General features: G+C 47.4%; 1 protein-coding gene across 6 annotated transcripts in view; it reads left to right on the forward strand.

Annotated features, from left to right (window-relative positions):
* GRIN3A (glutamate ionotropic receptor NMDA type subunit 3A) overlaps positions 1 to 14635 on the forward strand; it is a 150572-nt gene extending 135937 nt beyond the window's left edge. For 2 of the 6 annotated variants that reach the window (XM_027616517.2, XM_027616513.2), the window contains 4 exons: positions 3687 to 3851; positions 5107 to 5183; positions 9528 to 9856; positions 11826 to 14635. In XM_027616517.2, the coding sequence (XP_027472318.1) occupies positions 3687 to 3851; positions 5107 to 5183; positions 9528 to 9856; positions 11826 to 11872 (618 nt within the window). In that variant the 3' untranslated portion in view covers positions 11873 to 14635. Of the gene's footprint in view, positions 1 to 1663; positions 1703 to 3686; positions 3852 to 5106; positions 5184 to 9390; positions 11441 to 11825 lie in introns of those variants that run through there. The other 4 variants (XM_027616515.2, XM_027616514.1, XM_035723756.1 and 1 more) reach the window with 4 other exon arrangements.
* Positions 14636 to 17162: the final 2527 nt, after the last annotated feature.

Consider the following 17162-nt stretch of genomic DNA (forward strand, 5'->3'; position numbering starts at 1 on the left):
CCAGAGAAGGTATATAGTTGAGGTGTGTGGAGAGATGTGCATTGGGGGCTGGGGAGGCTTAGCTCTTCAGACTCAGTAACATCTAAGGCATGATGCATACTCGAACTGCTTTTCTTGCTGGAGGTTTCAGAATTAGTCAGTTATCTCACCAGCTGTCAGATGTTTCAAATGTCCACATCTGAGCAAGATGCAAAGCACGGTTTAGGCAGCAACGAAATTGGTGGTCTTGGCCTCTATTTGTCACTGGGAGCGCTCATGATCTGGGCAGAGACCGCTCAGAACATTTGCCAGAACAGGCATCTCCCTTTATCTGAATCTAGTCCGTTCCTGGAAATACATTAGCTAGTGAATTTCCAGATGGTAGAAGTCCTTTCCATTGTTTTAAATGGGGAAAAAAAGAAACCACTAAAGCATTCCCACCTCATCTAAAAATCCCAACGAGTTTCTTCAAATATCACTAAAACACTCCTAGACACATGAGGCTCCTGGGTGACTGAGTCAGTTAAGTGTCTACCTTCGGCTCAGGTCTTGATCCTGGGATCCAGGTGGCAAGGAGTACCTATAAATGGGATTCACTTGAAAGGCAGTGCAGGCTTTAGCATCAGACAGTCCTGGATCCACAGCCTGGCTTCCCCATTTATTAGCTTGTAAGATCTTGGGAAGGTGGCTAATCTCTATGAGAGTCAGTTTCCTTGAATGTGAAATGGGGATAATAATACTTAAAGGGTTATTAAAAGATCATAATATGCATAATGATGCCTGGCACACATATTAGATGACCAATTTAAAAGAAACAGTAACTATATCTATTAATCTATTAGTATGTGGGTGTAAACAACAGAAATTTAAAGAAAAAAAAGAGGAGGTGCCTGGGTGGCTCAGTTGGTTAAGTGTCCAACCCTTGGTTTCGGCTCAGGTTATGATCTCAGGGTTGTGAGATCAAGCCCCACATCAGGCTCAGCTCAGAGTCTGCTCAAGATTCTCCCTCTCCCCTCTGCCCCCCCCCCGCTCATGCTCGTGCACTCTCTCTCTCTCTCTCTCTCTGTCAAATTAATTAATTACTTAATTAAATCTAAAATAAACTGAATCCAGCCTATTTGTTACTGAGGTAAGGAGAGGAAAATTAGATTAGTTATTGTCATGCACAAAAAAAAAAAAAAACAGGGGGAAGCCATGTGTTTAAAAGGCAAGATGTTTCATTGCAAGTTACATTTTTCTCCCTCATCTTGGCCGCACCTTATAAGAAAGCAGTGCCAGTCTTTTAAGTGTTTTGCTGATTGTTTGGTGATGTTAAGTCAAAAATGAATTCCCCCATTTTGTTCTTCATCCATAGCGGTAATAACTCATTAAGTCCTTATATAATAGCCATATCCTGTACACATCACACCAGGTCCAGCCCAAGGGCTATCTTCAGACATATTTGTAATCTGCTTTCTGGAGCTCCGCGTTATACAGTTGGTCACCACTTGTCCTAGGAGAAGCCCTAGTCCTTGCGTAGCTCTCGGGGCCCGATACACCTCTTGCCTTTCCTAGACCAGCGTTCCTTATTCCTTAGGGCTGGGCTTCTGCCTCCTTCTCAGGTGATCGGCCTAGTTCTCCTGCCTTGTGCTTAGTTGCCTAGACCAGGCCATGCTCTATGTCCCTGCTCACCTCCAGTCATTAGTTCTCCAGGGATGCTAGCAGCCATCACTGATACGGAGCCACTGCTGGAGGTACCGTCATGGGGCAAAAGAGATTTCATGGCCAGACTCCACCGGAGTCTGTAATCCCCAAGTTCTGCCTCTGAACGCTGCCCCCAGATGGACGTCCTGGCATACCCGGGAGGTGGACCCATGCCTGAACCATGCCTGGCTAGCTGTTTCTTCAGGATTCAGGTGGGGAGAATGAAAGAGAAAGGAAGATCCCTTCAAGAGAATGGGGAGACACTGACATCAGTCAAGGGAGGGTGATTAAGAGTATAGGCTCTGGAGCCAGACTCCCTGGGTTTATACCCCAGCTCTAACCTTTGCTAGTTGTGTGACCTTGGACAAGTTGCTAAGCTATTCTGTTCCTAAGTTTCCTCACCTATAAAATGGAAGTGATGACAGTACCTACCTCATAGGTTGTTATGAACAGTAAGCAAGTTGCGACAGTGCTAAAGTGCTCAGAGCTATGCCTTCCACATATTAAGTGCTAAATAATTACTGATGATGACGATGATGACCAAAAACCCTGAGCAGAGGGATGACATCGGGCTCCTTAGCACTGGTGTCCAAGGGCTTGTTTAGTGTAGCCCTGTTTCTCCCTCACGGCACATGCCTCCTGCACCAGACCTACCCCTCAGCCACCATGGTCTGCTTCACAACCCCCTACATCACTGTGCCAGATGTCACTTCTTTCCCTCTGTTTCGACAACCTTCAGAGTGCTTACTTTCCCACCCACGCCTCCACATTCTACCTCTCTTATGAACCAACTTCTCCACAAAACTGAGATGACACGGATCAGTGTCTGTATCATGGCGTATGAATGTTTGCTTCCTCCCTAGACTCAGGTTGATTAAAGGCAGGGCCATAACCCTCCTATCTTCATCCCGTGGTACCTCAAAGAGTGCCTGAAGTAGTGTGTCCAAAGTCTTTCTTTCTGCAGGATTGACTCTTGTCATTGATGTCCGTGACTGAATAATGCCCATTTCACAGAGAATTCGTAAGGATTCTCTTAGATCTCATATGTAAATTACATAGTGAAGTACCTGCCACATACAGTTGTTTTAACTATAGTTGCTTTAAATGCTGCTGGCTTTTGGGGGGGAGAGGGGGTTAGGGAGGGGGAGAGGGAGAGAGAGAATCCCCACGCAGACTCCACGCCCAGCACAGAGCCTGATGTGGGACTCAATCTCACGACCCTGAGATCATGACCTGAGCCGAAATCAGGAGTCATGCACTTAGCTGACTGAGCCACCCAGGTGCCCCAGCTGCTGTTTTGTTGTACAGCAGAAAGAGCCCAGGCTTCACAGCTAAACAAACATGGGCTTACAGACCAGCTTGGTCACTTAAAATCTGCACGGACTTTAGTTTCTTCAACTGTAAGTTGTGGTTTTAATACCTATCTCAGTGCAAAAAGGTTAAGGAATCAATAAATATTAGGTCCCTTTTTTTTTTCCTCCTCTCTGGCTGTCTAATTTTGTGACATGCCTGAATTTACTTCACTTCCCTGGTCCCAGGTTCCTCGTCTGTAAAATGAGAACACTGAAGTAGATGATCTCCATGTTCCTGCCAGATCTAAATGTCAAAATTATTGAAACTCATCATCCCTTCCCCTTAAACCTACTCATTCTGTGTCCCTGAGAAAGGTTCTTTCCTTGATAACTAGTCAGTGCTTCAGGATGTTAAATTGTTTCAACCTTGGTCTCTATCTCTTAGTCTCCCTCTAGAGCCTGTAGGGCGGTCCAGACCCCGGGACCCTTCATGCAAGAGGACTGTAAGTGCGTGGCTCCCCAGGAAGCGTGCTGCGCGGCGGCCCTCCGCCCCGGCTGGGCCCCTCTCACAACGCAGTCCAGTGAAGCCTGCCAAGCCCCCGGGGAGGGCTGGGGAGGGGTAGTCTCCAGCTCTCCTGCGGTCCAGGGGAAAAAAGTATCTGCATCTAAAAACAACCGTGGGGCCAGGCGGAGCCTCGCATTCACGGCCTTTCCTTCCCTGTTCTGCCACAGACTTTGCAAATGGGCATCAAACACTTCTCTGGACTCTTTGTGCTGCTGTGCATCGGCTTTGGTCTGTCCATCTTGACAGCCGTTGGGGAGCACATGGTGTACAGGCTGCTGCTGCCGCGGATCAAGAGCAAATCCAGGCTGCAGTACTGGCTCCACACCAGCCAGGTGAGTGCGCGGACCCCCTGCTCCAGTGTGAACTGTCCGAATTGCCACGGATGCCCCGCAGAGTGCAGAGCCCCACGTCAGACAGGTGCCAGGTTCCCAGGAGAACCGCGGTGGCGTAGACAACTCCCTGTAGACGATGGAGCTCCCTCTATCCCATTAATGCACTTTCCCCTTAGATTAGCCTGTCCCGTGACGCCCCCGCCTTGCTTCCAGCCCCCCACTGTTGCTCACACGGAAGCGATGGGAGTTGTCTTTCACCTGGTTTCGCTTAGTAGTGACAACCTGCAGAGATGGTGTGCCAGAGTTACTTCCTACAGACTGTCTCCTAGCCAAAACGGAAGCTCATTCAATGAGCTTGAAGTCCCTACTTGCCTGCCGATGAACGCAGCGGCCCCTGTTCCGTCCGCATTTTCAGTGGCCCCGAGGTGGGGAGCCGGCGGGGGCGCAGGCCGAGCCGCACAGGATGGGCGTTCTGTGCCCGGACGCGGGCGCGCTCCGGCCCAGGGACCACGGAGACAGGCCGAGCAGCACGCTCCCTCGCACCGCTCGGCCTGACAGCAGGGGCCGCCGAGAGCCCGCGGAGAGCAGAAGGGGCTGTGGCGGCTGTGGCATCTGCCCCCCGGGAGGCGGAGGCGGCTGGGGCCAGCCTGATCTCCCACACGGCCGCTCCCCCCTGCCTCCCCGGCGCCGGGCTCGTGAGGCCGCCCCTGCCGCCGCCGCTGCCCTGCTCGTCGGTGACAGCAACCCTTTTTTACTAGCTAGGTCACTGCCCTTGGTTCGGTCACATGGGACCCTGTTCTTCCTGCTTCGTCCTGGAAAGCATCTCGAGCTCCGCAGACAGGTGGCCTCCGTGGGGTGCTCACGTGACTAGCGGAATTCTCCAGGTTCTTCCCTTTTCGTTTTGGCTGCAAAGACGTTTTTGACTCACCTTTAGCAATTCTGCAAGGCCCTTTGCCACACACTAGTTGGGACGACTCTTCTTTATATCACGTACCTTTTTACGACCCAGAGCATTTCTAAAGTTTCCTTCGAATTACTTTCTTTCCCCTCTAGATAGAATAATAGCTGAGAATTAAAATTTGGTTCTCTTGAGATTTAGGGCTAAAGGTTGATCTGTTTTCAGGCATCCCTGGAAATTTGTTGAAGGAGGCCCAGATTTGTAACAGTGAGATACACTATTAAACTCAGGTGGTACTTGGTCCCCAGCCTGTGTGTTTCTAATGATCTGTACGTGTGAATCTGTTCTTTTCGCCAGAGATTACACAGAGCACTAAACACATCGTTTGTAGAGGAAAAGCAGCAGCGTTTCAAGACTAAACGTGTGGAAAGGAGGTAAGAGGCCAGCGCCAGGTGTCTTTATGTTTGTGAAGATAAAAGTGGAGAGATGTAACTGGGACTCCCTGCTCAAAGGGGAAATTCTGTATAAATAATTCAGATCAAACCAGGACCAAGTTGTTGGTAACACAGGCAGTGCAAATATATATGGTTTTAAACAGAAATAGAACAGAGAAGAAAAAACATCTGTACCTATACGGACAGGGAAATGCAGGATAGGCCAGGTACGTCCTGGGGAAGGGTGCAGCTGTGGTCTCTAGAGTCACGCGTGCAGACCCTAACCTGTCACGGACCCTTGCCATACGTGGGGCATAGCAAGGTATTTCTCTGACCTCTCTGTGCCTCCATGTCCTCGTTTGTGAAATTGAGATAAAAACAGTACCCACTTCCTTGAGATGCTGTAAGGATTAAACAAGACAATACATGGAAAGCCCCGGAAACAAAGCCATTTTAGCTCTTGTTACTGTGCACAGAGTACACGCAAGCCTGAATTCACGGGTCCTGCAGGCCGTTCGCTTCGTGCCGTATTGCCTTTCTGACATGTGTCTGCTCCCCACTCCTTTCCAGCACTCCTAGGAATATTTGAAATATGCAGTGGACGTGTTCTGCTTCATCTATTTCCTGGCATTCTTACTACAAACTCACCAGAAAAGCCTCCCATTGATAGGGAATACCAAGCATTAAATGCCTAGAGGACCCCTTCCCTGCGTGCAGCCCGTGGGTGACTGTGGTGGCTAAAGATGCCGGCAGCGTTCCGTCTGGCTCCTGGCTGGCCTCTGCAACCTGCTCCCTGGGGCGGCCCTCCTCCCTTCTCGTGCCCAGAGGCCTCTGTTCAGGAGCAGCTCTCATCGGTGGCAGATCTTCAGCTCAAAGCTTAGCTTTCTGGGTAATTTTGAAATCTGCCACTTACACTTCTCACTCATAATAGAGGAGAAGGGAAAAAGGGGTGAAAAGCATCATTCTTTTTCATTGTTTATACCTCCTCTGGGACTGCTGCTGGCCCCCTGTCTCCAGTTTGCATCTAGCTTGTCAGCATCGTTTCGGTTCTCTCTGGAAGCCTAGCTTTCCAGTCAGTGAGCACCTCCCACCTTCTCAGTCTGTGGTATTCCTGCATCATGTTGCAGCCCTGTCAGTGACAAGCTGGAGACTAATCAGGTCCCAGCTGTTCTATGTCATATACGTCTGTTTTTTCTGTAATTATTTTTTAACACACATTTTTAACCAGAGGAACACAAGAAGACATAGCGGTGAAGACAGCGTCTCATGACAAAGCATGTGGTTACCATCCGTAATAGAAACAGGTAGCCCAGGGATCCCATTTCCAACTGTGATGTGGTTCCTAGTCACATCTCTCTCACCTCAGCTGAGAACCAAACGTGTCTTTCACTCAATATGTCCACTTTTCTTGGCAGATTCCCTTCTGTAGCCCCTTATTTTGAGAAGGAGCTAAGGCAGAACATGCCCTCCTGGCTTATGCTGGGCCCACACTTCCTTTGCCACCTCCCTGCAGCCCAGCACCCAGCTGTGACCTTTCAAACGCAGCGAGTGTTCGAGGCCCCACAGCTGTCAGGTCTCTTCTGAAGGCAATAGTGGAGCATTGAATTCCGAGGTTATAGAACTGATCTGTGGAAGCTCATTTTGCTCATTTTTAGTGCCAAACACAGTTCACCTACTGGTCGACTTACACGCTAAGGCTGAGGAAGTTTCAATAGAAAACAGAACGAAACACTGAAGAGGCCTCCAATTAGACACCAGATCTGACATCAGTATCTGTCATATTCTGTTCACAAGTTGGCCCAGAGCCACGTGTCGATTACCGGGACCCTTGTTATGCTAGCAACTCGAGTCTGCCATGGAATCCAGCTTCTGCTTCTGTATTCTATTCCCAGATATGTGTACAAAGCTCTGGAGAAAACCAGATTGGTTAGCTCTACTTAACATGATTTCTGTGGTTGCCTGGGTGCCAGGAAAATGTGCAGATCCCCTACTCCCAGGTGCTCCCTATGAATCATTCTGTGGTACTACAGTTAGGTCTGCTGGGTTGAAAACTCTGTCCCCGTTTTTTTGGAAGAGTATCTATGCAAATGGCCACGTCTGCTACAATTCGGCATTCCTCCAGTGTGCTCCATATTTATAGAATGAATAAGACAATAGATAAGTGGGTGAATGCAGATGAGTGTGGCCCTGACAACCAGGGATGGTGGATGTGTGTGCACCTGCTGGAGAATAAAGATTTCTTTGAGCTAAAAAAAAAGATGAACAAATTCTTAACATGTGGAATTTGAGGAAAGGCATAAAGAAGTTCTGGGCCATGATGCAAAAGTAGACATTACTCCTTTTCTATTTAAAGCAGAGGGAAAAAGTGGATATTGCAAGACACTATGCATAGTCTTCGGTTTATTCAACCTGGGATTTCATGTAAGTTTTGGTCTATACTTCACCCCACTGGGTTTCCAATACACCCCCATTTTCCCTGGCCCCAAGATATACAAAAATTGTAACCGGTGTAACACACACAAACAAGATTGTCTTGAAATTTTTCAAACTCAATTGGAAGGGATTTGAAGGAAAAATTAAAGGGAACTGTACAGCTTGAAGTAAAATGGTAACTGCCCCCCTGACCCAGGTTTAAAGCCAGCAGAGCTGTAAAGGGGTTCATTGGAGACTCTTACCAAGCCCAGGACACATGAGAGCTAACTTTCATTGTGTTGCCACCCACTCATTATATGCCACTTAAACTATGAGAAATGTAAAGGAACTGCAGGGGAGTTTGGAATGTGTGCTTTAATGGCTTGGGGCATGTATCTTAGTTTTTGCTGTGTGAGAAAATTATCTCAGTAACTTAATTATTTTAAACAACAGCAAGTTAGCAATCTGTGGGTCAGCTGTGCAGTTTGCTGGTCTGGGCCGGACTTGGCTGATCTTGGCTGGATTTGCTCATATGTCTGTAGCCAGCTTGTGGGGAAGAGGAAAGCAGCTGGTCTGTGGCCTCAGCTGGGTCCACTGGGAAGACCGGGGACTCTCTCCACACTGTTATCATCAGCAGACTAGTGTGGACTCATTCACATTGCAGCAGCAGGGTTCTGAGAGAGACCCTCAGGGGACCTGCATGAGGCTTCTTCAAAGTTTAGGTGTGGAACGGCCACCTGCCATTTCTGCTAGTTTGGCCCAAAAAGTCAGGAAACCAGACTAAATTCCAGGGGGAGGGAAAGCCAGACTTTGTTCCCTTGAATCCTCCTTGATAAAGGTGCGCTGCAAAGTCACATTACCGAGGGACATGGGTGGAAAGGAGGAAGAAACTTTATTAGCCCTCCCTCTGCCCCTCCCCTTCCCCGGAAAGAAGGAGTCCAGAAATAAAGTTTTGATTTAGTGACATGGATGGGAACAGAAACACAAGGACTTAATAGAGTGTTTCTCTGTAGGTTTGCCCTGTGGTGGATTGCAGAAGTGTTCATAACCCTCCACCTCCTCCAAGGCTAGAAGAAATCCGCAGCTATGCTGCTTGGGGCTCTAGTCTGTTCTTGTAGCAAGAAACTCTTCTCATTACATCTGACTGTCAGAGTTCCTTTCAGGCACCAAATCCCCTCCTCTTGTGCCTGTCCGGCAGTTAAGTCTTGCTCTCTACAGCCATCTCCCTGAGATGGTGGCAGGTGGTTTGACGCAAGCCTGAAAGAGGACTGTGAATCTGTTTCTATTGACTTTCATTATTCCAGCAAGAATTTGAGGCTTTCTTGGGGTTTCTTTTAAAGCTTCAGACCTGAGCTGTCATTCTCGACCCACATAAAATCATCCCTATAATGGAAAACTTTTTGCTGAAACCTTCAGCTTGTATGTTTTTATTCTCCTCAAACTCAAGTAGTAAACTTCAGGTAGTCCTGTGGGATTGAGCATGACCCGTTTTATAGTATCTACCAGCCGGCTTATGCTTAGAGCCCAACAGGTGAACAAATAGGCTCTCACTTTTACTAAAGCACCATCTTTGTAGCCAGAGAATGCTTCAAGCCGGTGCTGTGCTCTGAGCCTCACTGGCAGGATGGGAGTGGAAAGACATCCAAGGTTCTTCAAAAAAGAATACGCCACACCCTGGTCCATCAGCCCTCCAGATGATACATCCATTCCAATTTCAGGGCAGCTTAAGTCTTGGTAAGAACTTCAGTTGAAAAGAATTGTAATGGCTCTTTTTGTCCCTATGCCACTCCAACAGGCAGTCTGTCCGTGGCAATCTGTCTTCTGAATGCATGTCCAGCTCCATATTCACAGTTTGAAATGGCCAACAGCTGGGGAGCAGCACTTTGAGAGCCGCAGAATGGAAGGTAAATCTAAAGTGTCTTTGTTTCCTAGGGCCAGTGTGGGACCCCGTCAGCTCACTGTGTGGAATACTTCCAATCTGAGTCAGGATAACCGACGAAAATACATCTTTAGTGATGAGGGAGGACAAAACCAGCTGAGCATCCGGACCCACCAGGACATCCCGCTCCCTCCAAGGAGAAGAGAGCTCCCTGCCTCGCTGACCACCAACGGGAAGGCAGACTCCCTAAATGGAGCTCGGAACTCAGTGATGCAGGAACTCTCAGAGCTTGAGAAGCAGATTCAGGTGATCCGTCAGGAGCTGCAGCTGGCTGTGAGCAGGAAAACAGAGCTGGAAGAGTATCAAAGGACAAACCGGACTTGTGAGTCCTAGATGACCATGCTGCTCCCCTTCCCAGTTCCCGGCATTCCTCTGAGCCCTTGAGACACTTTGTAATGCTCTTTTGTAACTACTGACAAAAGTGTGGAGAAGCGGAGGTCTAGGTCTCTCTTAGAAGTCAAGTCTGCCCATCCTAGCCTAAAAATCAGCCACAGCTCTTCCCAAGCTGACTCCCTAGCTCTCCAGGGTAGGGGTCTTTCAGAGCAGGGATGGTAAATTAGGAGTAAACTCCGTGGAAAGGATCTATGAATGACCAGGCAACCCCAGCTCCTCATTGGGTACCATCCTGGTAGTTCTGGGTTTTAGCCCTTTCTCTGCACGCTCACCAACAACAGATAAAATGTTACTCATACCTGGTTTTAATCTTAGCATAGAACAGGATTATCCAGGGTTGTGGCTTTTGATACAACTCCCCCAACTAGATTTGTTCCTGCATTCTGAATGGGGAGCCAGATAAGAGCCAGAGGTGTGGGCAGCAAACAATTAAGCGAACTCATTAACATCACAGCAGACCAAGGATTGAGCGGATCAAGCAGGAGCCCTGTTTTTGAGAGGGTTCCGCATCTCTGACACCATCCTGACCAGCATTTAGTAGGAACGACTTATGTCCACTATGAAAGGGCACAGGGATGTGGTGAGCGGGAACAGGACAGGCAGAAGAGGCATTAAAAATATATACCATGTTGAGAACAAAAGCTCTGGGCCAGAAAAACAATTTGGCTAAGGAAGGAATACGACAATACTTCTAATCTAACTAAGCGTCTCCACTACAGAGTGTGCCTTTTATAAAGGAAAGCAAAGCAAAGCAAGGACATGGCCTTAGATGAAACCGGACTACCCCTGCTTATTGCCTGTATGGGGCATGCAAGCTGGCTCTGTGGGTTAAGTGAAAAGGCTCTGCAAACCACACACTAGCCCGTTCTCAAATCGGCAGTTGCCTCTTAGCTTTAGGAATTCCTAAAGCGGACCCCCCTGCAAACACCACAAGCTTTAACATATGGGACGGTGCCCTGGGGGGTCCATCTCTGTACAGGTAACTAGCACAGGGGTCTCCCAGCCCCACACCTACTCCTCCCTGAGGGGCTGAGACCAGGTGTGGTCCCTCCCGTTCTTTCCCAGGCCCCCTCTGATGCCCCCAAGGACCTGATTATCAGTAACCTGGCTTCCTGATCCCAGGCATCCCTGTCCCGGGTGCAGTGGTGTGGACATGCATGCAGGAAGGAAAAGTCATGGGGAACTATGGAACACCAGTTCCCAGTGCTAGTGTAGATGGGAGGCATCTAGGAACCCATTAGAATGCTGACCACCAGGGCCTTTTTCCCCGGAAGATGGGGTGAGGTGGGGAGTCTGGCTCAGAAACCTGTTAACCAGCTCCCCCAGGTGACTGACACGTGTGATCCAAAAACTACTTTTGGAGAAACACTGTTCTAGAAGGATGGCTGCTCCAGGCCTGGGGAAAAGGAAGAGCCTTTTTGAGAGGTTTTTACATTGTAGCACACAGCTGCTGATTCACCTTCCATACAGCCGCTCCCACCCCTGGGTACCACTTGGGACGAGACTTGCTCGGTTATCACTTACTGTGCTATGGCCTCATCTGTCGGGATGCCCAGCACGAATTCACAACACTGTCCCAAGCACTGTGCTCTGTAACAGCTGCATATCACTGGAAAGACTTCGCAATCACAAAATTTCCCCTGCGTTTCCACCAGGAGCTACCCAGTCCCCAGGGAGAGACAACACCTTCGGCTGTTACTAGATAACACTTTAGTTATTTTTGTCTGAGAAAACCCTGGGGTGGATGGAGGCAGAGAGAGACTGATGAGGGAGGTAAGAAGCTTCTAGTTAGACTTCATCTACCTCGCAGATGAAACAGTGAGGAAACAGGGGGAGCCCTGGAAACAGAAAGAACAGCCCTGCTTTGAAATGCCCTGTCCTCCCATGTTCTCCCCCAGGCCCCGACATAGATTTGCACCTGCCTTTGGAAGACGTTGCCTCGTAGCCGCCCCCACCCATCGGTAAGAGCCAAGGACACCGCAGCGTCTGCTGTCCCGATGTGCCGGTGCGCCTCCTGACGACGAGCCAGCCTTGCTCCTCATGGACTCGGGCCCTTTTCTAACTCAGCTCCTCCTGACTGTTCTTGAGAAGCTGGCTATTTAAAGGAACCCAGAGGTGAATTCTTTTGTAAAGTAAAGAATTGTTTTGTAATGCAATTAATTCTCCCTTAACGTATCTGTTTTGTAAGTTTGGATTTTTGTATTGTGTGCTTAAGGGTTTACCTTAAGCTTCTCTCCTAAGGCGTTCTGAGCGGTGGTAGCAGCCGCAGGGTCCTGCCTACCCACAAAGTGGATGGCCAGGGGGTGGCCAGCAGCAGCAGGGGCTGAAAGCAGGCTTGCTGCCGTCGGCATCGCTTGAAATGCCTCCGTGTTCTGGATGAAGAGGAACCACATAGCTGCTTGTGGTGGAACGAAGCGGCCCCAAGTAGCGGTGGTTGTCATTATCGGTAGTAACTGAACAGTGTTTTGCAGTCTGTGAAAGTGTGTTGTGTTTTATAAAAAAAGTTCATGAAATGGTGGGTCCTTTGAAAACCCTCCTTTCTGTTCTGCTCCACCTGTTCTTTCAACTCCCCTCGGGCTCAAAAACCACAAAGATCAAAGTCTTCAGGTGGAGGATGGTATTTTAGTGAGGAAGAAAGAGGTAAGGGATTGCTCCCTTGCCTCCTCGTCCGGACTCCTATTTCATGAGATCAGGAAGGTCCATTCTTTTCCAAACTCTGGTGCTGGGCAGCCGGACAACCTGATTGTGTCGCACACCCCACCCTGTTTTCCAAGGGGAAGTTCCTGGCACAAGAAGCACACAATACAATATGGCGGGTGTGAGCAGGAACAGATAGGCTACGTGCTTCATGTAAATAATACCGAGGGCCCCAGAGTGCGGATGCCTCGAGGTAGAGGAGCAGCAAGGGGATCCCTCTAACTATTAAAAGACGAGTTGGAAAAATGGGACAGCCAAGTGAGGCAGCCACAGGGACACAATCAGTTGAGGTCTTTAACGTGCCTGGAGGTGATTCCATCATTCATGGATCTTGCTGTTGCACAAACCCTCTGCAGGAGCTGCTTCCGTGCCAACCAGAGAAGTGGTCAGTGAAGCAACTGCCAAGTAAAACCCAGCTACATCGGGGCAGTGGGCTTCTCGGTGTTGGCGCTGGGTCTAATAGGGCCTTGGAGCCAATAAGCACTTCCTTGGCGTGGATAAAGAATGAAGGCAAAAGAAACTACTTTAGAGCCTCTCTCCTCCCAACTCATTTTTGATAAGCAAACCAGAAAATCCAACCAGTCATGGAAAGAACTTGTGTTTTAGTCATCAAAACCACTCCACTAGCTGCACTGTTGAGATATTCCTTTCTTCACCTACCTACGCCTCCCATCTAATCCAGGAGTCCCTCCCTCTTTTTTGCTTAGTTCCCAATCGTTTTATGAAAATAATGTACTTAGAGGTATTTTCTTAAGGTTTGTAAAGAGTGTTTGCATTGTGTCTTCATTTTAACGTGTGTGCAATCGCTCCAGTCCAGGAAGAACTGAAATGCTGTCTTGTGAGCATGAAGTGAACAGGCTGTTTTGCTCCAGCCACTTTTCTTGTACAACCACATGGATGGACTAGATGTTCTCAGGTCTTTTCCATCTTCAGTTTCTATGACTGTGGAATAAATGTTCAGATAGAAACTTCATTTTCTGATGTACTGCTGGCATTGTCTTGGGGGATTCAAATGTGGACATGGTACCAGTCCCTTCCTCACAGGAGACCCACTCATGCTAGGATTTATACTTGTTTCTTAGTAGAGTCGACATGGCACAAAATATGCTGAGAAAACAGCCCAGGCATCACAAAGTACAATCGAAATGTCTTCGTCTGAAAGACATTCTAGGAAAAGCCACAATACTGAGAGACCTCTAAAATTTCTGCCCTGGCCACCCTCATTTAGTAATTCAACAACCATCTGCTACACAGCTTGTGTTTACGTGCCAAGTGCTGGAGACACACAGTGAATAATATGGGCATGGTCTCTGAGCTCAGGGACCTTCTCACAATCTGTCCTTTTCACAACCTGTCAATAGACAATACTATAGTGGCTAACATTTATTGAGCATTTATTTTATTCCAGCTTCATTAAAACCCCATGACACAGGTTCTCTAGACCTAGTCTACAGTAGATAAACTAGACCTCCAGTTTACAGATGGGAAAACTAAGGCTCAGGGAATTATGGAAGTTGTCCAAGGTCACACGGCTTAGGAAGAGGAGTGGCCGAGACAGGTTCACACACAGGCAGTGCAATTCCAGAACACCCATTTTATACTGTCAGGATTCTGATCGCTGCCTTACAACCCCCTCTCCTTCTTCCCACCCTCCCCTTCAGTCTTTGTGCCACCGCGCCTCCGGCCCATGCCTCAGCTGGGCCCCCAGCTCCACAGGGAAGGAAGCCGATGCACAAACTGCACCTGCTTTGCCACGTCCACTGAACTCAACACTGTGGCCCCAAGTCTCACAGAAACAGCTGTTGTAGGCGTCTCTTGGCTTTCTGGCCCGAGAACTGGTACAGACACAGCAGAGAATCCCTGAGCAGTCCTGCGGTCCCAGGCCCACCGCGGTCTCCGACGTACCGCCGGCAGTTTCAGCTGCTTGGCCACCTTGCCAGCGTGAAGCTGCTAGCGGGACGCATTTGTCCAATCTCACACAAATACAAACCTACTGTAACCTAGCTCAACTGCCAACTTACCCAAGGTTGTTTGGCATCAGTCACTCCTTGTTTGGATGCTGATTTTGAGCCCGGCATTAGGCTCGCTGCTGGCGAGAGAAAGAGAAAAAGCAGATTCTGACCCCATCGAGCTCAGTCCAGCAGGGAGACAAAAACTGGCAAAACAATGCGGCGTATGTTCTGACAAATGCACATCAGGTACCGTGGATTTGTCCTCTGTGTGTGTGCATGTGTGTGTGTGCGCACACATGCACGTGCACCTGCAGTAGAGAAACTAAGAGCAGGGTTAACAGGCACCCCAGGTAAAAGAAACAGAATGTGCTAAGTTCCAGAGTTGGGAAACTATGACAATCAAAAAACATAGGAACATCAAATAACTCAATATGATAGAAAAATAAAGCACAGGTGGGTAACAAGCTGTAAGGACTGCAAAGAGAAAAGCAGAGGCAAGATCCCTATTCTAAATCAGATTTGTATCCCAAAGACTACAGGAACCATTAAAGGATTTTAGGCTAAAGAGGGTTATAATAAAAGATCAGGGTCCTCACTGCTGGGTGGTACTGGCTATCATTCCCAAACATTCTATTTGTAGGACAGTGAGCAAATGAAGTTAACTTTTTGATGCCTGGGCATGACCTGGCCATGATTATCATTTAACCAGCACAGGTGGACTTAGAGATAGACATAAATAAACACATACAATCTAGATTCTAAATATGTCAGTCTTCTTTTTTCCTACAAATAAGGAGAAAATGTAGAAGAAAAATTGACCTCTCAATTTATTTGCAATACAAGTTAGTATTTTGAGCATTTACTAGTTGCCAGGCATTCTGCTAAATGTTTTGTGTACATTGACTCATTTCATCCTCAATACAATTCTATAATGTAGTTATTATTTTATAGATTAAGAAACTGAAACAGAGAGCTGAAGTAACCTAATAAGAGGCAGGGCCATACTCATCCTAAGTCTGACTTCATGAGAAACATGTTTAGCACAGCACCTGGCATCACAATGCATCAACGGGCTGGGCTGGATGAGCAAGGAGAAATCTAAGATCCCTTTGGTTCAGTTCTACTCTGGGAAAAAGTGCTATGGGAACTCTCAATGAATAGGGGAAGAATATGCAGTCCTAATCTAGGGCCTGGCAGAGAGCCTACATAAATTAGAAATCTTCAGAAAGACTTAAAAGACTCAAGTATTTTCATTTATTATCTTCCTGATGACACGCATTCTATTGGTACATGTCTCCACTTAGGGTAAAAGAAAAAACAGGTCTGATCACCACATTATGATTCTGCTGCTAAACTAAGTGACCCTGGGACTTGTTTCCTCATCTCTAAAATAAGGACATGGGGAATATAAAGCTGGTGCAGCCACTCTGGAAAACAGGATGGAGGTTCCTCAAGAAGTTAAAAATAGAGCTACCCTACAACCCACAAATTGTACTACTAGGTATTTATCCCAAAGATACAGATGTAGTGAAAAGAAGGGCTACATGCACCCCAATGTTCATAGCAGCAATGTCCACAATAGCCAAACTGTGGAAGGAACTGAGATGCCCTTCAACAGAGGAGTGGATAAAGAAGATGTGGTCCATATATACATGGAATATTACTCAGCCATCAGAAAAGGATGAATACCCACCATTTACATCAACGTGGATGGAACTGGATGGTATTAGGCTAAGTCAAATAAGTCAAGCAGAGAAAGACAATTATCACATGGTTTCACTCATACATGGAACATAAGGAACAGTGGAGGACCATTGGGGAAGGGAGGGACAACTGAATGCGAAGAAACCAGAGAGGGAGACAAACCATGACAGACTCTTGACTCTAGGAAACAAACTGAGGGTTGCTGAAGGGGAGTTGGGGGAGGAATGGGGTAACCGGGTGATGGGCATTAAGGAGGGCATGTGATGTGATGAGCACTGGGTGTTATATGCACCTAATGAATCACTGAACACTACATCAAAAATTAATGATGTACTATATGTTGGCTAATTGAATTTAAATTAAAAAATTTAAAAAATAAAATAAGTACACGGTTTGAGGTCCCTTTTAGCTCCGACATCCTAGCTTTCAAATCATTCCACTCCATAGATTTCAGTAACCTGAAATCCTCATAGTGTTACTCTATTAATGCAAATATACTATGCTTCCAACTTTGTCGACAATTTCCCTCAAAAAAAAAAAAAAAAGACTAAACCTATAAAAGAAGCCATAGCTATCACGGATTGCCTCAAACAGAGCTATTAGTTCCAGAATTCATAATAATTTCTTTTGTTACCACCACGAAAGGAAATTTAAAATTATATATTTCAGGATAATCCAAATTTGAAGAGTTACTTCAATATATGAGGAAAAACTGTTTCCACTTAGGGGGTGATTAGGTTTGAATTACACATTGGTCCAATAAAGCAGACTTCTGAGGAACTGTTAGCAGAAGCAAAAAGCTGAATCAACTTAACCATGCGGACCTTCCCTGAGTGCTGTGGGCCAGGCCTGCTGCTGGATACTGGGGACTACGTTGTTAAG

This window comes from Zalophus californianus, chromosome 13, assembly GCF_009762305.2.
Source record: "Zalophus californianus isolate mZalCal1 chromosome 13, mZalCal1.pri.v2, whole genome shotgun sequence".
NCBI lineage: Eukaryota > Metazoa > Chordata > Mammalia > Carnivora > Otariidae > Zalophus > Zalophus californianus.